This window comes from Bicyclus anynana, chromosome 21 (assembly GCF_947172395.1).
Source record: "Bicyclus anynana chromosome 21, ilBicAnyn1.1, whole genome shotgun sequence".
NCBI classification, from domain to species: Eukaryota; Metazoa; Arthropoda; class Insecta; order Lepidoptera; family Nymphalidae; genus Bicyclus; species Bicyclus anynana.
In genome coordinates, this window is record NC_069103.1 from 6,166,799 (window position 1) to 6,189,838 (window position 23,040).

Below are 23,040 nucleotides of genomic sequence, written 5' to 3' on the forward strand. Positions count from 1 at the left end.
TCTTTTTACGAGTATTATTGTTTAACAGAGGTTGGTTGTTTGTTTTCTGGTAGAGTAGGTAGTTTTTTTTTGTAATTTTTGTATCTTTGTAATTTTTTAAAAATGTAAAATGTAAAATTTTTGTACTTTATGTACTTGGAAATAAAGGCTATATTATTATTATACTTATGTACCCCGTATATGGAGATGATAATAGTGAGTGACGTTAGGGTAGGGTAGTTGTAGGGTGGGAGTAAAGTAGGGGTAGGGAAGAAGTGCACATAAGTCAAAACGAAGCTTGACCGGGTCCACTAGTAATCTCATATTTATAAATAAAACAAGGTATAATAGAAAAGGTCAGTATATTAACGAAAATGTAAAAACGATGTCCACTGTTAACATTTTAAAATCAAAAGCATAGTATGATGTTCGTGGTGTCATGGCAAAAGAACGCTGAGCAAACTGAATATTTTAAAGTGTTAGTTTATACAGAATATAAACAATTAAATTTCATTATTATTTGTCTATAATCGTTTAAATCAGACATGCCAGCGTTCTTTGTACGTGAAAAGTTATTTGTATATGTTTAGCAAAGTATTTAGTTAAAACGAAAGTATTTTAGGGTTATACCACCAATGCTGTCATTATCAAAAGGATAACACTTCTCTTCATTGCATCATCATAATCAACCACAGCCTATTATCTTCATTTCTCATTAGGTTAGATTCCGTTTAATCTAAGTAATTAGAGCCTCTAGTCATGTGGCACGTCGAATCTCTTTCTACAAACGCTTCGAAAATTAAAAAAATGTATGGGAATGACATTTGCTATTGACAGGTCACGTGATCAAGTTGTCGATCGGATCTGTCATTCCCATACATTTAGCTATTTTTCGAAGCGTTAGCGTTTGTAGAAAGAGAATCTACACGGCACATGGCATCACAGGCCCTGTATAATTTTATGGAAATGAATATTTTTTGAAAATTAATCATAAAAGAACGGCATAAGTAATTCATCATTTGCATCTGGTGCAGGTAGTCTTATGTCTCCCATGCTTCCACAAATCCTTCTGTAGCCGTGTATACAAGTTATAAAATGCCAAATGGTGTAGAATAAAAGTACGGTGAACAATATCCGAAGAAGAGCACTCGCATTATCGCACATATAAATCATTTTGACGAGATTAAAATTTTAATTATCACAGTTTTAAGTTATTAATCTGTAGAACGACAATGATACAAATTGACATAAGCTCAAAAAGGCTAGATGTCAGAGCTTTGTATTCAATAAGATAGATAAAAAAAGTATAATGAATAAATTTGAAAATGGAATCAATATTTAAAACGTTCGTGGAGATCCTAAATGGATTAAACCTTGAAGCAGATTCCATTATCAATTTTGAACGTTAGGATTTACGATGTCAAAGAAGCATTTCACAAGGTAGAACAGTGCGCATGTGAAAACTATTTGCACCAAAGTATCGCAATATAAATTAGTTTTCGATGAAGTTATTTGAGCCGCTTTACTGGCATATGCAACGTCTACTAGTAATCTATCCATGAGAAGCTGAAATGCGACTAAAGTATTAAAATCATGGGAAAATAAACAGTTCCTAGTTTAGTTTCGGATATAGTTAAACTTATTTTTAAGTGTATATTGTTATGGGTCACATTTATCCTTCCGATTTGCGTAGTTATCTCCTCTTGGCTGGTTGTTTGGATTTGTTGAACTGGAAGCTGGCACACTTGGGTATGTGTCGCTCGGCGGCCGCTTGGTTGAAGCGTCTCTTGCAGTGTGGACACTGCACGTAGTCGGGGTTCTCGGATGGCGGCGGTGGGGGTAGATCGCTGAGTTTTCCTGGAATTTTATTTAATATAGAAATATATAAGGTATTAATAAAGAAAGAAAGAAAGAAAAATTGTTTATTGGACACACAATATGCAGAAGATACCAAAAAAGAATTAAAAACTATTAAATAAACCAAGAGATGATATGTGTGGTACCAAAATGGTCACCGCTCAGCACGGACTATGCTAGTGATGGATCCACCAGCGCAGCGCTAGAGCCATGTGGTGACGCGAGAAATTAGATAAGATATTTAAGATTTTTTCTTGATCTTTTATATATTCTTCGAATTGGTCTTGTAGTACCTACACAATTTAAAGGCTGTACAGACTTGGCCTTGGTGAGGTTGCCCTATAACGTTCTGATCAGAGGCGTCTCATCAGAAACTATCAAATTCATCATAAATCTGATAGTCAGAATCTGACATGGCGTTCCCTTTCCAGAACACAGACATTCTGAGGCTGTCGGAATTTCCGACAGAAAATGTTGGCCGCATTGTCAGTATAAATGAGGAGTTCAAGAAATCCGAACAGAAAACTTCTCATTTATAACTAAATAAACACTGTTTCTATCTTTAAAAAGAAATGCATTTTTTATATTGAACACTGGATGAGGTAAGGCATCAAAGACAAAAAGTCACTTATTATTAATGGTGTGGCGTTTTCTGAATTATAAACATGGATTAGGATTTAAACGTCAAATTTCTTCAAAGTAAAGTGAACTTTAAACAGTAGCAATTGAGTTTTTTTTTGGTTTAAGGAAAATTGAGGTTTAAATACTCATACGTGCTTATGAATAGGGGTTAGTGTACACTAACCTCCCGCGTCAAGGTGAGCCTGCACTTGCTTGGCGGCGCGGATCGCCTGGATGAACTCCTCGTGCTTCTGCCGCCAGTTGTTGTTCAAATTCTTCTGCGGTACCTTCGTGGATGATGTAGTGCCCTTGCGTAGTTTACTGATGAACGGCTCCGCTTCTGTACCCTGTTCGGAGAACAATAATTAATTAATTAGTTTTCAGTAGGTAGTCCTGTATAAGTAGACAAACACTTAGAAACTTAGAAATAGGAATTTTCTAAGTGGTACTTAAGTGAGGCGCGTCTTGTGGCAGAGATATATTCAAGGCCAGGCGGTGTTTGAGCACGTCGAAGGTCTTGCGTTTCTTGGAGTGCGTCTTACGGCAGATCTGGTGCTTGGCAGGCGTATGGATATACTCACGGCCAGGCGGTTCTTGGACGGCGTATAGATATACTCACGGCCAGGCGGTGCTTGAGCACGTCGAAGGGCTTGCGTTTCTTGGTGTGCGTCTTGCGGCAGATCTCCTGGTGCTTGGGCAGGCGGTCGGGCGCGAAGTGTCTGCCGCACACCGAGCAGGCGCCTTCGGGCAGGGCGGCGCTGTTGGCCGGGGCCGAACGGGTCTTGTTCGAACCGCTTGACGGCTGAGAATTCTGGAATTAAACACACTATTAAAATAATAGTTTAAAAAACACGCTCAAACATTTGATACCCATATCATAACATAGGGTATGCATTTCAAACAGCCTGTCCGCCATCTCGGACGTCTGCCATATTGGATTTAAGTCACGTGACTATTTTTTCGTATTCCTGACAGCAAACCCTTTTATTTGATATCCATATCATGGGGGTGGAATTCAAACAGTCAGTCCGCCATCTTGGGGAGGCCGCCATATTGGATTTGTAATGACGTTTCTTAGCTAGTTATATATTGTCATCAGAACTCAGAGCGTGTGCAAAATCTCATCCTAATCGAACATACATGTATAATCGAAGATTTTCTTACATACCTACATACGAGTAGTTAGTTACAAGTGAAGCTAATAAAAGCGTATTAATATTGTAATTCTAATGTGACAATAAACACATTGTTGATAATTATAGCCGAGTAGGTTCCTATTGTTGAGATTATATATACCAAAACAATAACTCGTTGGCTTAAAGCGATATGTACTTATAAGTTTTGGTTGTAAGCTTAGAGAATAGAGAGTAGTCTAATGCCGCCATAAATCGCCCCGTTAACGTAAACAATTGGAAACTTAAAGAAATCGTGAGAAAATAAATAAAAGAAATGTTTACCGTGGCTGGAATGTTTCTAAGTACCTGGAAGTAAATAAATATTTTTAAACGAAATAAGTAAGTCAAATAAATAATATAATAAATAAATAAGTAAATCAAAGAAATAAAATAAATCAATAATTAGGTATTCCATGTTAAAAAAGGTAAATGGCAAAATAATTCAATCATTAAGTATTTCACGGTAGCTAAATAAACGGAGAAAGCAAAATAAATCAATAGTTATTTACTCTAAATTTTTATCGATGTTATAAAATATACAAAACACTATTAAAAATTTATAGAAAAAATCAACCCACCCGCTGCGGGACATTTGAGTGCCGGTGGTCAGGGCTCCAGAGTGAGGGACCACCTCACTACGCGCTGTCCTAAGGATCACTCACTGCCTACTGTATGAGCTCAGAATACAGAAAACTCTAGAAGGTGTGATCGAGCTTTGGAATGAAGCAGTTGAAATTACTCTTTTTTGGTGTACTTTCACGAACAAACGATTTGTCACTGTTTATGCCGTGTTGTGTGACGTGCTATACCTACAGGCATCGATCGTAGATCGTTAGATGGGCCTCAGTGTCGCGGAATTGTTATTGGTTTTGCACATTGAGTACGTCATCACTCATAACACATTTCTATTTATTCATGTAGTATAGATGTAGTGGCTTGTGTTTTTACAATTCCAAAATGAACACGAAGGCATAAAAGGATTAAAATAAGAAAAAAACATTAAATAATTTTATTAAGTCCACGTCCATTCACAGCATGCGCTTGTTACGTACTAAGTTAAGATGTGCGTCTTTGGGTAATGACATAAAATTGTGCGTTCTTTAGTATGGAGGGGCCCATCTAACGATTTATATCGATGCCTACAGGTACAAATTTTGGGCTTGCTATAAAATGACGGCTGAACGCGGCTTCTGGTGTTTTCTGTATTCTGAGGTGGTAGATAAAATACTCACTTGTCCTCGCTGCATGGCCCCCTTGGGCTTACTGTTCTCCCGTGACGGCACCTAAACAATATGAACCCTTCATTTGAATTTAATTGAAATACCTATAAACTAGCACTGGAAATTCATTGTTTATTTATTTAAATGGATTTTTTTGGGTGACATTGTGTTCAAATTGATTGACGTGACGTTTGATTAGGTTTTTTTTTCAACAAAGCAATGTCAATTTTTTTCACATTTTGTACATAATTTTGAGGTTTTATGAAAGGTGAAAACCGTTTACTATGCAGATATTTTTTTTACACTATCTACTATTCGATAGTGTGAAACAAAAAATATATAGTAGCGGAAGCCGGCGACTCTGTCAGTGTGTAAACTTTTGTTTCGTTTTTAAATGTATTATTATGTTTTATCTATTCTGTAAAATGTATCTATTATCTATTCTGTATCTAATGAAATTCTTGTGTCATTAGTAGTAGTAGTTAAAGTAGATATGGTAACTCTTCCGAAATGGTTTGATGGATTTTTACGAAGTATAATTTGGTTTTTTGATTTTTTATATTACGTATATTTCGTAGGTCTTAGAATAGTCAGATAACTATTTTTATATCCCCTAAGTGGATAATTTATAGGGCAAAACAATTATCGCTAGGTCAGCTGCTAGTAATTCAATATATAAAAATGAATCCAGATATCCCTTGGTCACGCCATCACGCGTGAACGGCTAGACCGATTTCACCATTTTTTTAATGTGTTTGTTATTGTCAGAAGGTTCTTATGACAGAAAAAAATTAAAAATTCTAAGGGGTAGGGTAGTGTAGGGCAGGCGTAGTTGAAAGATTACATCAAGTTTCACGCGGGCGAAGTCGCGCGCGCTAGTAATTTATAAAAAATAAAATTTTACCCTATTTTCACTGGCAACTCTACGTGGAGGCGAAGTCGCTGGTGCAGGTTTACTTTTTATTGGACTTTTTGGCCTTTGCGTAGCCGCTGGACTTCTGAAAACACAATTATAGATATAACGTTTGTTTTGATTGAACCTTACCTACTGACATATTTATTGACAAAATGTCATCTACATACAATACAATATCCACCAGTAAACACCGGATGACATTTTTGTATTTTGTATCATAGTATGTAGATGACATTTTGACAATTTGTTTTGTTGTTAATTTTAATAGGTTGATAGTAAAGACCAAAATAGTGAATAGGCTAGTGTGTGCCGTTCCCAATGTAAGAATTGGATCGCTACGTTTTCCCGTGGATGACGTGTGTAAAAGGCGAATAAGGGAAAACGTAGCATGTGGGTAACAGCAATAAAGGTGTATTTTTTTAATTAACCGACTTCCAAAAAGGAGGAGGTATTACGTTCGGCTGTATGTATGTTTTTTTTTCTTTTTTTTTAATTTTTAATCTTTATATCCCGTCAGTAGAGGCGTGTTGAGCTGAGACATTCGCGGCAACCCTCATTTCTGTGGGGTGATGCAATAACAGGTGGGATGCTGGGTGGTGGTATCTCTGCGAGGTCCAGGGTTTTTTTTTTAATTCTTTACAAGTTAGCCCTACAATCTCACCTGATGGTAAGCGATGATGCAATCCAATATGGAAGCGGACTAACCTGTTAGGAGGAGGATGAAAATCCACATCCCTTTCGGTTATTAGACGACATCGTACCGGATCGCTAGATCGCTTGGCGTTACGGTCGACAGACCTGGACCAATTAAGAAAACCTTAATCGGCCCAGCTGGGAATCGAACCTAGGACCTCTATCTTGTAAGTCCACTGCGTGTACCACGGAGGCCTTCAAAAAGGGAGGGTCAGGTGATGGATGGTCTCACCTTCTCTGTGGCCTTATGACTTCGACGGCGGGCTGCGGGGAGCGCGGCGTGGGGGCGGGGGCCAGCGCTTCGGGGAACGTTTCGTTTTCAATCATATCATTGTTCCCATTGTCTACGTCGTCTTTTTCCTCTGCCGTTGGAATTATTTCGCCGTTGACGTGCTGCTGGGGGAATTTACGCTATCATTATTTTTTTTCACTCACCTGATGGTAAGTGATGATTCAATCTAAAATAAAAAGCGTGATAACTTGTTAGGAGGAGGAGGAAACCCTCACTCCTTTCGGTTTCTACACGACATCGTACCGGAATGCTAAATCGCTTGGCCTTTGCCGGTAGGGTGGTAACTAGCTACAGCCAAACCAGCCAGACCTGGACCAATTAAGAAAACCTCGGGGATCGAAACCAGGTCCTCCGTCTTGTACCCCGCGCATATCACAGCGCCGTCAAAACATCTCATCGTAACAATCCAATTTCATAAATAAGCAGAGAGACAGAAATTTTAGCAAGAGAAATGAGGCATAGAAGATACAATGGTTTTTAGTAATTACAAAATACATCTCCAAAATTCTAAAATAATTAAATCTCGAAAATTTTTTAGCTTAAATAAATTGCCTTACCATTATTTTCGGTTCAATTATGTCTAATTCGTGATTGTGGTTGAGATCGCCGGAACCATTTACCACATGGTTGTTGATTTTCTGAAATTAAATAGAAGATCTTTTTGAGAAAGTTGTTTAGATATGCCTAATCCTACAAAATGACTAAATGTAGCTGCAGAACATTATTATTATTTTGGAGAATGTAGTTAAAAGTTGAGGAATAAGATGATGGATCATGAATGGTTAACTTGACGTGTGAAAGTGGAAAACAATTGCCTAAAACAGAGCAATAAGTATTACTTAGACTAGGTGTGCTCGGAATCTAAGCTCCAGGTGTTAAACGTGATTTGCCTGTAATTTCACTTTTCATCGGTAGACTGCGATGCTGATTTGTGGCAGAAATAATGGCAGTAGTTCTCCGAACAAACTCTGCCATAAAAGCTCTACTATTTACAACTACTTTAAGTTTTTTTTTTAATTTTTAAAGCAAATACTCTGTGCTGTGTTAGAGACACTGCGGCGAATGTAGGTTTCTTACCTGAGTGGTTATATTTTGTTTCTTAACACTATGTGAGCTGGAGATCATGGTTGTCTTGACAGTCTTCTTTTCCACCGAGTTCTTAGTAGTGGAGGAGACTTTGGTGTAGCCATTGGGCAGGGTCTTCCGCGGCGGCGTCCGCTCTGTGTTCTGTATGGGCTGCAGCGGATAGCTTTTATCGATGCCGGCTTTTGTTCGCCTCTCTTCGAACATTTGTCGCACCTAAAAAGATTGAGTGGATAAAATTACGTAGGTATTCTCTAGTAATTAAGGTTTCTATTGATTATTTATATATTTTTGTAGGTTTTCTACCACCTAACCTAAACCTTGCCGTTGCAATCCCATTGGATCGCAATGGCAGGGTTTAAACGAACGCAGATATACCAGTCGAGTCAAGAGAGACTGGATAAAGAAGGGGACGACTTCCTAAGGTCATCTTCAAACACACACACAACAACAAGGGATGTTTTGGCCGTTGGAGTGACAGTGACGTTGTGGATGTGACACGCCGTCGCCTGCCGTTTTTCGCCTGCTATGCCTTGTATAGCGACGCGATCTCCAGCTCGCGCTCCTGCTGATAGTTACCTTGCCCGGCTGGTGCGCTGGTGGCTGGTGCGGGTGCGGCGGAGTGGGCCCCGCGCCGTTGCTGGGCGAGTGGCGCACTCGGTCCAGCGCCCTCGCCTGCTGCGCCTCGTACAGCGACGCGATCTTCAGCTCGCGCTCCTGCATCTGCTTTTGTTGGAAGCGAGCCTGTTGACGTGGAAAAGATCTTAGATAATTGCCTCATTAGTTCGTTGTCGCAGTGGATCAACGCATTGTATGCCACACCTGCGTTGTGATAACGTAATATGTGTAACAGAACGCTACGAACTAATGGGGCAATGCTTTTAGTGTCCCCTCAGACAGAAAGCGTTCAGGCGTTTTAAGTTCTGCGTTTTGCGTTCTTTGTCAATTTTAAATTAAAACGAAAAAAAATTGTTCAATTCAAAAATTTTGTAACGTTATGCATTATTCATAAAGTAAAATTGCGCAGTAAATTAAAGATATAATCAAATATCGAAAAAAGCAATGACAATTGACAGGAGGGTGGGAAGTCGGCGCCCACGCATCGCTGCGCCGCTGCCTGCAGATTGACTATTTATTGTTATATTGAGTCTCAGCTACCGCTTCCGCGAAATATTACTGCTGTTATCAAGGTCGAGCTATTAGAAATTAGTCTAATTCAATATTTAGTTAAGTTATTCATTATTTTCCTCGTGGGATTTGATGTTTTATGATAATTTTCTTTTCTAAATTGATTTGTTGGTTGTCCAGTGTCTGCTACGGCACGATGGGCATGCCCTCAATGCGGGTGAGGATACATTTTGTGCACATGTTATATTATAAACGAATTTATACACCAACTCGCACAAGATCGATTTTCGAGGAGTTGTTATTACGACTAAGAACTCTTATAGCCGACTTCAAAAAAAGGAGAAAGTTTCTCAATTTTTTTTTTTTATTCTTTACAAGTTAGCCCTTGACTACAATCTCACCTGATGGTAAGTGATGATGCAGTCTAAGATGGAAGCGGGCTAACTTGTTAGGAGGAGGATGAAAATCCACACCCCTTTCGGTTTCTACACGGCATCGTACCGGAACGCTAAATCGCTTGGCGTCTTTACCGGTAGGGTGGTAACTAGCCACGGCCGAGGCCTCCCACTAGCCAGACCTGGACAAATTAAGAAAATCTCAATCTACCCAGCCGGGGATCAAACCCAGGACCTCCGTCTTGTAAATCCACCGCGCATACCACTGCGCCACGGAGGCCGTCAATTCGATCGTATTATAATTTTTTTATGTATGTTCGCGGATAACTTTGTCATTTAGAAACCAATTCTGATTAGGTATCCTTTTTTGTTGAAAAGCAGATATTCCAAGGCTGGTCTTATGATAAGGAAACCATTATCTGATGATAGGGCCCTGAAATCGAGAGGAACTTTCGAAAATCGTGAGTGCAACCAGTGCGTATATTTTTTTCCGTGCTTGAACAAACTTTCAGCAAAAACTTTCTGTTTAAAATGAATGGCACACACATATTACGAGTATGTAGGTAAAGGTATAAATGCGATATATCAATAATTGTTATGTTCAATTGCCAATTCACATATTGTAATCGATGTGACCATCGCAATCGATTAGCGTAGTCACTCAAACGATTCCAATTCGCTTCAATTAACACAGCAGTCCAACACATCTGGTCACTCCACATCGACACCTCTTCATTTAACCAGTTTTCCCTTAATGGAGGAGGATCATGATTCTTGAGTGATGGATGGGTGGAAATTATTGGACCGATTTGTAATTTTCGAAGTGAAAACTTCTCTAGCCGCGTTGGTCACTTCTAGGTAGGGGAAAATCTCATTGGTTCGCGTCACCGACATACTGATGACTGCCACCTGCTGAGTGCTGTGCGCCTTATGCTATCGCAGACGGTCAATTATTCTCACGTTTCTGTACCTGTAGCACCCACGACTATAATTGATCGTGTGTTGGTTGGTTCACTGTGGACATGACTTGTATAGTATGCCGCATGGGTACCTACTGCCGTTTGCTTTTCAGAAACGCGAGAATAATTGACAGTCAATGGCGACCTTTAGGTATTTTTTGGACGGGTGAAATCTCGTGCTTTCGCGTCACCGACATGCTCATAGCTGTAGGTAGCAGTGGCGAAGAGTTCATACAAGCTGATTCGCGCCAGGTTACCTTTTAAATATCTATACGTACTTACATTCATACATGTACATATTAATTGTTGTAATGAATATGATTGTATGGATATTTAATATATGTATGGATGTATTAGAAACAGGAGTTTGGAGGAGTTGTGGAGCATCACGCGGTATGAATTTTCTTTTCTTTGGGACAACATATATTCATCAATATTATACAGCTGACACATAATGATGTGTATATGTCACCGTAAAATAGGAAATACCGTTAGATTATAATCTATATCGCGAGATAGTGAGTGGTCGAAATATTGTAAACCGCAACATACTGCTTACAATTTAACATGTTATTACTCCGTAGATTGGCAAAGGCAAAAAACCTAACCTCATCATTGGTTTATGAGTTCCGGTTCTTTGTAGTATGTTGCTGTTCACAATCTTTTGAGTGTTTTCAATCTTGCAAGATCTAACGATATTTAAATTTTACTGTGTCATATACATTGGCTTTATACTATTAAATATGTTTTGACTTCTATCGGCAGTCTCTATAACTGCCATTTTTTTAACTGAATCTATTGGACATTTTGACATATTTTTTTATTTACTATTGCTATTCGTTTTTTTGTTTAATTTTTCTTATTTTTGTTAAAATTTTTACTGTGGTGTTTTGTTTCCCTTTCTTTTTCATGTACCAACTTAATTAGTGTAAATAGATTTGTCCGTACTAATTAATAAATAAATAAAATAAAGAAAAATCGATCGCAAGAATAATATTATTGTAAAGCGTTCGATAGCTTAAAATAGTATTACTACTATGTAAGCAATATATCTCTGTTCCCGACAGAACATTGAGCAGACACTGACCGTGATAGATAAGTAAGTATATCTGGTATACCATAACTGGAAAATAATTTCAATCTGTCCGCTACAAATTGCAGTGGTCTGATGGCAATCGCACCTTAATAGAACTAGTAGCCTTTCAAATGTGAATTAGAATAAATAGCAACCTTGTTTAAATAATGATTTAATTATCACAAAGGACGACGTACTTGCGAGTACCTACTTTAACTTTTAACTTCACTTTCAAGAAATATTTTTTTAAGTGAACAGTCGGAACAGTTACATTGCACTGTAGTGTCCGTTAGTTTTAACTGTACAGTTTTTTTCTAATGATTTTGATTAAAATTTTGATTAGATAAAACTGTACAGATGAAACTGCACAGGTAAAACTGTACAGATAAAACTGCACAGGAAAAACAGCACACTTAAAACGGAACGTCTGTAGCACGGGACTTTATACTAATTGTTTAAGTAAGCGTACTGCGTTGTTGAGCGTCAGTGACGGATCACGATTCATGATCAAGTATCTAAACGAACACTACAATTAGCATGGAGTGGCATTGTTGTTAGTCAGTCCTGTAGTTTAATTAATATTCAACAATGACAGTAACGGAGTATTTAAACAATTTAGGAATTCACAAACATTTTGAGACAGAAAGAATTATTTAGAACGTGAGAGTAAAAATTAGGACTATAATTTACATTGAGTCATAAGATTAACAGTGGAAAGGACAAAACAATATGGAAAGTGTAAAAAAAAGACGCCTGTCTGTCCGTTCGCGGTTTAGCTCAGAAACTATTAGTACTTGAAAGTTGTGATTTAACATAAGTATGAAAGTAAGATACCCAAACAACGTTATAAAATAAAGTTTTGAAAAATGCATTTTTTTAGAGTATCTCCCGTACATTTAAAGTAGGGATATTTTTTTTCCTCGTCTAACCCACAGTGTGGGATGTCATTATGTATGTCTGTTTTTGAAATAATAAGATCTATATTGCTGAATTTGTTAGATTCGAGTGTCCCGCCCCTCTACCAGCTGAACAGTTGTTTATGGATACGTAAAAAATGCACAGAAGTATAATAAAATGAAGAGAAACCGGAACCCGGTTGTTTTATTTACTCGGAAGAGATTCCGAGTAAGTAAAAAAGATATTTCGGAGATCCAGAATCCAGATATTATACCCGGAATAGCCGGATCCCACTGCGTCATTTGGTGATACTCCATATCACATGACACTTGACAGCGACTCTTTAGCCTTTAGCTATACTCGTAACGTCTCGAACTCGACGTTTACCCGCGTCTGCCTAGTTCTCGAGAGCTAAGTTATTATGCATTAGATATTCAGCGATAATTTAGTCATCTTCGCGGTCCAAGGCTAACTTGTAATAGCGAAGGCGATCTTAAAAAAGACCATACACGGCGCACACACTTATAATGCATGTGACTCATTGGCAGTCATCGACCTTAGCTCGTGATAGGGAACATCACGCTTAGACGACCGAGAATGATTATGTAGTCATTTAATTTTGTAACAGCGATATTTTCGCAATAGAAGGTTTTTTTTTAATTATTCGTTTACCTATATTATCAAAATTGCAGATAAATAAAAGGTAAACTAAAGCACGCGGTTGGTAATCTAAACAAAAAGAAGACAAACTAAAGCATGCAGTTGGTAATCAAATATTCAGAGGAAAAAAGATTAACTAAAGCTTGCAGTTGGTAATCAAAATTGCAGAGTAATAGAAAGTAAACTAAATCTTGCAAGTTGGTTATGCTAAAGCTTGCACGAAGTATGCTAACTCTTTTTAACCGACTTCCAAAAAGGAGGAGGTTCTACGTTCGACTGTATGTATGTTTTTTTTTTTTTTTTTTTTATGTATGTCCAGCGATAATTTCGTCAATTATGGACCGATTTTGAAAATTCTTTTTTTGTTTTGAAGGGTTTACTTCCAGGGTGGTCCCATTTTTTTCATATCAGGATCTGATGATGGCATCCTGGAGAAATTGAGGGGAACTTTCGAAAGTTGTAGAGACGGCTAGTGCGTTTGTTAGTGTTTCCATAAGGTATTTTAAACCACTACAATTTTATGAAGATTTGGAGTTGGTCTGATGATGGAGCCGAAACACAGACGATGGAACTCGTCAACGATTTACAGCAGTCACCTTTTAGAAGGTAGCACATAGGTAAGATGTTATTTTTTGCTTTTTAGTTTAGGTTAATTTTTGAGTTGGAAGTCGGTTGAATTTTTTTTATTAAAATTTTTTCAATAAATACTTTTAACAACTTTTACTTTCAAAAAGTTACTTTTGCGTTCCTAGTCATGAATTTAAAACAGACCTTAGCCAGGCGACCTTTATTTTAGCTAATGCAATACGATACATTAAAAATTTGATCTTGTTCCAAAGGTGACAATACAAAAGGATTTTTTTACAATCTCGCATTCTCCATATACGGTGCTGAGTCACAGCCAGGCTGTGCGCGACAAGGTAGTGTGATGTAACTGACTCTGACTAAGTTACCGTGCCGTCTATATTGTTATTTCTTTAAAGGACTGTTATGCAAATTGTTATTACGTGTTATACCTGTGAATAGGTGACTAGGTTCGTGACCAAGTAACAGCTGTTTTACAGAATTCTAAAGTATTGTACCTATTTGTAGCTCTTCAAATACTCAAACTCTTTTGGATACTTAATTTTTGTGACTCAAAATTATTTTATATTACTAGCTAGCTACTAGCGAGCGGCGATACAGTTCAATCTATACGATTTTTTATACAAAAGAAGTCTTTATAGAATTTAATTTTTTGAATGAAAATTAGCAAACACCCGTAACTGCGTCCGCGAAAAATCGGTGTAATCTTGGCCATTTGCCTAGAAGATACATAGATAGAGAAGATAAGATGATTTATGAATGATTTTTTTTTATACATCTATGAAAGAGGAATATCCCATCACAGTTACGTACCTATACACCGATGTTTTTGCGGACGCAGTTGCGGGTGTTTGGTAGTTTCATTAAAAAAATTCAATTCTATAAAGACTTCTTTTGTATAAAAAATCGTATATATTTAACTTTTGTATAGCAGGTAAATTAAAATTATTACTTCCAACTTTAGTAAGTAGAAGGTTGGTAATCGAAGAACCAATTTTCGTGATTGGTATTGATTTTCGTACAAAACAGTAAAACTACAAACCTGTATTGGGCGCCTATAGCTCGAGTAATTTAATACCAGCCTTTGTCAATTTATATAAAAGAGTAATAGACTATAGATATAAATAATATTTTTACCTTTTCCTACGCACCTACCTACCCACCTAGTATCGTAGGTAGGTAGTAATTATCTACCTACGTCTGAAATTACTAAATTGAAATTAATTAATTATCAATTTTGTCAAAAATTGTGGGGAAGCAATAATTTTTTATCGCTTCCTATGAGCTAAACATTTAAAGCCTCAATATATCTACGGTAAAGCGGCCGGTCTGATCACCTAGAGGTGGTGGTTCGACCCGCCCGATGGACTATTGTCGTACACAGACTTTTCCGATTAGTTGGAGAAGAATAAGAATAAGAATAAGAATAAGAATGTTTTTAATGTTTATTAAGTGTGTTTTCTCAAGGACTTATTTAGCTATTTACACATCACTAAACCACTAAAATTGTCTGTCTGTATGTCGGTTTGTCCGGTATAATCTCCGGAACGGCTGGTCTGATTTTATTAGGACTTTCACTGGAAGTTAGAGGAGGTTACTGAGCAACATATTGGCTACAATCCCGGAATCCACGTTTACCGCGGGATTTGTGAAAAACGGATTCTTACGCGGAAAAAGTCACGGGCGTCCGCTAGTTATAAAATAAAATCGTTGAATATTGTCAAATTGTCTTTTACTCAGAGGTCATGGGGTGAAACCAATAAATTATTCTACAGTTCTTCAAATCAATAGCAGCGTCTATAAAAAGACAGTTTCACAGTTTTATCAACTTTTTTATAATCTAGTTATAGCTAGATTATAAAAAAGTTGATAAAACTGACTGATTGGTATTTTTTTAGAAATAAATTTGAATAAATCAGAAATAATGTAAAAATAGTTTTAAGTACCCATTTATTATGAAAGTTGTTTGAAAATGAATAAAATGTGGGTAGTAAAGATTTTTTAAGCAAGACGCTTTATGACGAAGAATATGATACACACAAACACATAATATACGTATGCCAGTCAGTGCGTTTCAATATAAGACTAGCTACATCTTTACATACGTACTGCATACTCGTATTAGATCAGCAGCCAATCAACACACAACTTTTTAAAATAAAACACTAACTAGCATAAAATGCCTTTAATTAATAGATCAATAATTAAATGAAATATAACAAAAAAGCAAATCAAAATCTACTTTGTAATTTGTAAAAAAAAGTCGTGGCATAATATGAATTTACCTGAGATTCGGGTAAAGTTAGCCAACCGTTCCTTATTTCTGCAGGATCAGCTCCTCTCAAAGACGCCGAGGCGACGCGGGTTCTTGTTTTCCAATGATTGGGTTTCCACCATTTACTATCCATATTCCCAGATATGTCATTAGATTCCATCATTTAACAAAACTCCACAGCCAGAAGAACCAATTTAAAAGAAACGTCGATAAACCCACGAAAATCAAAACTTGTTTGAACAAATAACTCGTAAATTCTTTTAATAATCGTCTTTTATCAATGAAAACACAAAATATACAAGAAAAACTTCACGTGACTAAAGAATATAAAAACTATAAAATTAAACAGAATGTTCAGAATAAAACCAAAACAAAAAGAAACACTAAAACAGAGAAAACAAAAAATCGAATAAGACCACGACAAGCCTATTTCCTAGGATTGAACGATTGAGATGCTATCGCGAAGCCTTGAAATCCTATCCTTGGAAAGTAAATATACTGCAAATAAAGCAGACCCGCTAATACGCCGTACTTTATAGAGACTGAAAGCGAAATACGTCGACGATCAAGAAATAGGAAAGTTGAATGAAATGACTTGCCCAATGAGGGTGTTTGTTTGTTTATTCCGTTGTCTAGCAACAATACACGTGGTATACCCAGTTCCAATGTCACGGTGTGAATAGCTCATGACCTCGTGAATTACCGCTAACTTGACCCTGTTAAAGTTTAACTTCAGTAGAACTTATCGCCAGTGTATTAAGACACCTGCATTGCAACAGCTAGAACGGAACTGAAATGCAAGGTTCACACTAAAATGTGACTTATGAAAGTGGTGTAAGGTTGGAAATGAAATGAAAATTGTTTTTGCATGAAATCGCTCGCCGTTTGTAAACAATGGTGGGAAATAGATGGTAGAGTTACTTGCGGTTTTGCCGTCGGATTGATTTACTTCAGTCCGCAGTACGAATGCATTTGTAATAATGGATGCTATAAGTAGAGTAATCTACTATTATTTATTGAATAATAATTATTATAGAATAGATTTCTGATTTACTTTTAGATTTATACGATGGTGTCAAAATCAAATCAAATCAAATCATTTATATGCTAGAATGTGGTACAACTTCATACGTCGCTCGGTTCGTCGTAATACAATACCTATGTAATCTTTAGGTTCAAACTTTAACTGCAATTTTTCTGACATGGTTAGCATAGGGCTTTTTTCTATTCTTCGGTAAGATAACTTAATTTTTTCTAAATAAAAGGTACATATATAATATTTTTTGTGACCCTCTATGTAGCGTAATAAACAAAAAACCCACTTATTTTATAGTGTAAGCAATAAAGTAGGTACTTATAAACTAAATTTTTAAATCTATATATTTTAAGTTCCAAATTCCATACAAAATTTTACACGTTTACCAATTACCGTATGATTCGCGCATAATTTAAGAAACAGTTAAATAACCATTACATCCTTACTTTCTAAAGTTCAAATGACTTTAGCTCCGATATGGAGATCTTAATGCTAAGGTTAGCAACAATACTCGAACATTGGGTTTTTATTAGGATTTATGACAATGCACTTAAGTCCATTGGACATTGCTAAATGCCCACGCAGCTGTTCAGGCCTTAAATGAAATGACTGGGCTGAATCATAATCTGATCCTCATTGACGTCATCACTTTCATTTCTAATTCATTTTCATTGCACGTTTGATAAGGTCGCTTTATAAATGTCCGACCCATAATCATTATGGAAAATATCAGGATCATAAAAATATTAATTAGCCAAGCACGAATGGTAGACAGACTTGACTTTTTGTTTACACTTGAATTAAGGAATGTTTTGTTTTTGAATACGTTACAGGACATCTTTAAAATCATGATTTAAAATTTTTAGAATGTATTAAATACCTAGTATACCTAATATATTTTCGATACACCTAAATAATGTTGTTAAAGAAAATAGTATTGTCCAATCCCTACTCTTATAAGTGAGAATTACTTTTTTGTATCGTACGACCAATTTCAATACAATATCTGTCTCTGTATCTTTTGTTTATAGTAAATATTGTACAATTTAGGATGTAAAATGATTATTTCGATATCATGTTCGCCCACACGCGTCCTAGCTTCGTCCCACAAGGCCTTACAACTTTGTACAGAGAGCGAATTAAAATTATATGTAATGTTTACATAATGTTAGATAATATTGGCATTGGATTTTGTAGACAAGTCTCTAAAAGGCCGTTCCTTACTGGAATTTTATGAAAGGTCGCAATCACTATTGATGTTAACTTAGTTAGGGCTACTACACAATTGATTAATTCTCTAATAATAAAGATGCTTGGAGGTTATTGGATTAGCTTCCACCTTCACACAGGAAGTAAAAGTTAAAGAAACTGTAATTATTTGGGAGCAGTAGTAAATTATAATATTATATGATTTTTAAAAGAGCAACGGTTGAGTTTTTTGCCAGAGAACCTGCGTTACAAACCGGTGTTAGTCTTTACAAATAGTCAGACTAGGCGTTTCAAAAGTGGAAACTAATAGTCCAGGATCCGTAGAACATTTTCGTAAATAAAAAAGTTGATCGTCTCATCGAGGTGAAGCTACTCACGAAAAATAAAAACTTAATAGTAATCAGTTGCAAGAAATGTTCTGCGGATTCCTGACTATAACCTGAGGCTTCAGTATGGAATTAGATGAATAAAAAAAATCAAAAGGTAAAAAGATATCCAATCTAAATTATACAAATCTTCTTGATTACTTTTTGATTTCGTTGGGATGTTTTGGTGATGCTAAAAAAGTTGCTCTTTAGTGTAGTAAAATATATGGCAACACATTCGTTACCAATAACTGTATTTGAGAGTGAATAAGGATGTTTATAGCACTTATTATTTCTTCTCTGAATAATTCAACAATGACATGCGACGTTTCGCTAAGCCATCTGTTACTTCTCACGAGTCGTATTATATTAAGTATCAGTCTTCATGTAGGTATTTCTAAGGTCAGCTATACATGGGCAGTTCGAACACTTAACCAGTGATCAACATATATGGGTCGCTTTTAAAGTTAGAGTAAATCGCTTGACCGCACGATAAAATATCACCGTGCTGCCAACCGCCCAAATCGCCCAAAGCACTTAGAACTGCTCGAGCAGTCCATGTATGTACGCAAAAATCTGTAGTTCACTATGAAGTCGCAGCGAATACGAACCGCATAAAGCACTGCTTCAAACTGTTCGTGTATGCCCAGCCTAAAAAATATTAATCTGTGAAAAAACGGTAACCCTAACCAGTTACAAAACGCTATTCACAATGACAAACGTTTCACGCATTGTAGATAGGTACATATTTCGCGAAGCAAGTAATTACTTAATAGGCAGCGGCAACGGAATAGGGAGTGCTTACGAATACATAATGGTTTGACTGTATTATTGCCTCACTAATTAACTCCCTACATACATACTAGTACATACTAGTACATAGTATACGGTAGCAGACAGTTTACTTTCGAGGAGTGCTGTGAGTTGAGTTTTTTGCTATATAGTGTCAGAGAGTCGAATTTCCTTGTAGATTAATGGATATCATAAAACTTGAACCTATCCGTATACCATTTATTAGATTTTAAATCCAGAAAGATGTAGTTTTGACTCAATTTCGGTGAAGGAAAAACATCGTGGGGAAACCTGCAAACCTGAGAATTTTCTTGAAAAATTAATGAAGTTCCGCCAATCCGCATCGGACCAGCGTGGTGGACCATTAGCCTAACCCCTCTAAGAGGAGACTCGTGCTCAACAGTGAGCCGAATATGGGTTGTTAATGATGATGATGTTGACTGTTATTTGAAAAAAAAAATATTTATTTTCTGGGCAACCACGGAGCATGCGTTTATAACTGAACCAGCGCTGATGACCGCCATTTTGTTTCAACTTACGTGCCGGGGCCTATACTTAATTGCATTTTGCGTTTGTGCCTACTTGACATGGTGTACGCACAGACAAATTACTATAAGTACATAATATGATATGCAGTGGCGATAACCGCTATTATGCTTGCGACAGCACATCACTGTTTATTGTGAATAAAAAAAATAACTTTGTTTGTGTAACAATCCAAGTTCCTGTATTTAACCCGCGCTACAGAAGTTCAGTTTTAACTGCACAGTTTTATCAGTACAGTTTTTACTGTACAGTATTAACTAATAGAATCATTAGAACTGTACAGTTAAAACTGACGGGCATTAGACCCGCAAAATTAGACTGAACAGTAAAAACTGCACGTCTGTAGGTGAGTATGAGAGTGGATTTCTCCTTGAGAAAAATAAATGTATTTCATACGTTATGTTCTGTATTTGTAAACCTAATTAAAACTTGTTTTAACAGCTACCTACAGACTACATCGTCAATGCAGTTGCAGTTAAGGAGAATGTTTGCTCGTGTTTATAAATCAAATCAAATTAAATTCATTTATTCAATAAAAACACTTCATTTCAAATAATAAATCAGTACTTACTCGTACATTATTTTTAACATTAATATAAAGCAAGGGTTACAAGTATCGAATGCACTTTTTTGCATCGAATGCATCGAATTGCTATTGGTTAACATTTGTCTATTTCTCTTCATGAGATGCATCGTTTTGTCGCATGTTAGGCCTACACCTAGTGTATTACTTAGCTGTTTGATTACTGAATATATTGTAGGAAGCGAGTCCTTATTCTAGTATTGAAAGAAGCCTAATAAACACAGGCTAATAACGAACGATTGTTTTACTTCTTTCAGCCTTCAAAACAGAGAATCGAAGTCGTAAATCATTATAGTTTAATACCAACAGACATGCCATTTGTGATGTGGCTTAAATGGAACTTTTTATGTAAGGAAGCTAAAAGTAACTTAGCCACATGACCCTGGCACTAAATATGCCAACCGCGGTGGGAGGATGAGATCAGGTTTGCCGATAACCGTATTTAGATTTGCAACGAGTCCTACGCGATTTCTGTGCAGTTTATGACGAAGTCAATGTATGATATTATTAATATAGATTATAATAAAGTTCCTACATTTTTGTATTTACTGTGTGGTGAAAAGTTATAGTTTTTGGCCGGTGAGAGGCTTCGGCCACGGTTACCACCCTACTGACAAAGACGTAAGACGTACGTACGTTACACCGCTTCCATCTTAGATTGCATCATCACTTACCATCAGTTGAGATTGTAGTCAAGGGCTAACTTGTTAATAATAAAATAAAATAGGTTAGTGGTAATGTAGAAGTAATCTCCAGATCTACTTAACGGATTTTGAAAATTCTTTTACCACTAGAAAGTCTCATTATTTGTGAGTGTCATAGGCTACTTATATAAAAATAAGTCGGGTTTTCCTTCCTGACGCTATAACTCCAGAACGCACAAACCGATTTCCACGGTTTTGCATTCGTTGGAAAGGTCTCGGGTGCCGTGAGGTTTATAGCAAAGAAAATTCAGGAAAAATTTAAACGTAGGGTAGGGATAGGGTAGAGGTAGTTGAAAGTTTACATCGAGTTTCACGCGGACGAAGTCGCGGACGTCCGCTAGTAGGCTATATATATTCTCGTATATAGGCCGTATTCTCACGGGAAAAGATACTACGCAGGTAAAATCGAAGGGCGTCGGCTAGTTTTATATAGGTAATTTACAGACGCTTGGTTTCTACTTATTATAATCATAGTGTAGATAATATGTTTTTGCCCCCATTACTCGAAAGCCATACTAGTTTGGTATGTAGTAAGTACAGAATATGATGTATCATTCATAAAGGATATTGAGTAACTATCATAGAATGTAAGTAGATAAGTGTTGACTACTTTATCTACTCGTATTGCGTTCCAATCCATAACTGTTATCTATACTGCATGAGGATCGCAATAATGCATTACTGTCAAGAGCGAGATCGATAACAAAGAAAATTGTCAGGTAATGTTGGAAGAACAAGTTCAACTGGGTACCTACCTACCTTTGATTTCTTCGCAAGCCATACCATGCGGTATGTGGTTGTGTCTATGTGTTTGCATTAATGTTATTCCTTAAAATGTTATGTGTTATTATAAACCCTAAACCATGCTACAGACGTGCAGTTATAACTGAACTGTCGAACTGTTCAGTAAATCGCCCGTCTCTGTCAGTTTTAACTGTATAGTTTTGTTAATGATTTTGATTGAAGATTCTATTTGATAAAACTGTACAATTAAAACTGTGCAGCTAAAACTGAAAATCTGTAGCGCGGTCTACTCCCTATCGCACGAAAGAGGTTTTTTAACGGACTTTAAAAAAGCGTTTACAAATGCATTCCCAAGTATATGTTCACACGACAGCGTTTTTAAAACACGACGCTTTTCTTGGAGCAGTGTTGCATTTTCAATTTTGGAGATTGGAAATAGACCTTCATTTAACTTCATTGCTATATCTGATCACTTTTTAACGTACGTTAAAAAACTCTCGTGTGAATGAGAGCTAAACGTTCACACATTCAGAGATTTAAGTAAATTCTCAGATATGCAGGTTTCCTCACGATGTTTTTCCTTTACCGTTCGAGACACGTGACATATAATTTCTTTATCTCTGGCGATACAATCTTACAATCTCAATCTTTTCTTTTCTGATTTTTTTACCTTTATTATTAATGGTTAGACTTTATAATAAATTTAATGAATTTCAGCATAGTTAAAAATAATATCCCAGCAAAAACATAAATTACTATAACTGTTTAAATAACATAAGTACTTAATGGCAAGTAAAAAGAAATCTTTCATTATTGGAACGAAAAACTCCATGTGGGTGTCGACATCGTCGTGATAGTCTCCAAGTAGGTATAACAGATAATAATATTTTATTATCTACTACAAGTATTCAGGGAACTAGTGATAAAGTTTGAATGGCTGCTATCAGTTCATTCGTGCGGTAAAATAAAAGGACCCACGAGTACCTATCGCGCAATATCATGTAAGGGCGACGGCGATAGCTGCATCGAGGTTGCGTTAAAATTATAACTTTATATCAACAGGTTACTGACATGCTTTCACCCTAAAGGTTGTCCGTGAACGTTTACTCAACTCATTAGTGAGTTGTGTCATATTCCTGCTTGGTATTTTTTCATTATTAAACCACATACCGATACCACATGTTAGCATTTTAGGAATATGGTTTACTGGCGGACGCTCGCGACTTTATTCGCGTGGAAACTGTTGACAAA

The 23,040-nt window shown here is 36.7% G+C and overlaps 1 protein-coding gene across 3 annotated transcripts in view; it reads right to left on the reverse strand.

The window, feature by feature from the left end:
• Positions 1–324: 324 nt before the first annotated feature.
• The window catches only part of LOC112056956 (zinc finger C2HC domain-containing protein 1C), a 32,792-nt gene continuing 10,076 nt past the window's right edge, over positions 325–23,040 (reverse strand). The window contains exons 2-11 of one of the 3 annotated variants that reach the window (XM_052888117.1): positions 8,416–8,580; positions 7,831–8,052; positions 7,311–7,391; positions 6,694–6,854; positions 5,757–5,850; positions 4,865–4,915; positions 3,915–3,938; positions 3,077–3,268; positions 2,642–2,804; positions 325–1,836 (exon numbers count right to left, since the gene is read on the reverse strand). In XM_052888117.1, coding sequence (XP_052744077.1) covers positions 1,673–1,836; positions 2,642–2,804; positions 3,077–3,268; positions 3,915–3,938; positions 4,865–4,915; positions 5,757–5,850; positions 6,694–6,854; positions 7,311–7,391; positions 7,831–8,052; positions 8,416–8,580 — 1,317 coding nt within the window. In that variant the 3' untranslated portion in view covers positions 325–1,672. Of the gene's footprint in view, positions 1,837–2,641; positions 2,805–3,076; positions 3,269–3,914; positions 3,939–4,864; positions 4,916–5,756; positions 5,851–6,693; positions 6,858–7,310; positions 7,392–7,830; positions 8,053–8,415; positions 8,581–23,040 lie in introns of all 3 variants that reach the window. The other 2 variants (XM_024097443.2, XM_052888118.1) reach the window with 2 other exon arrangements.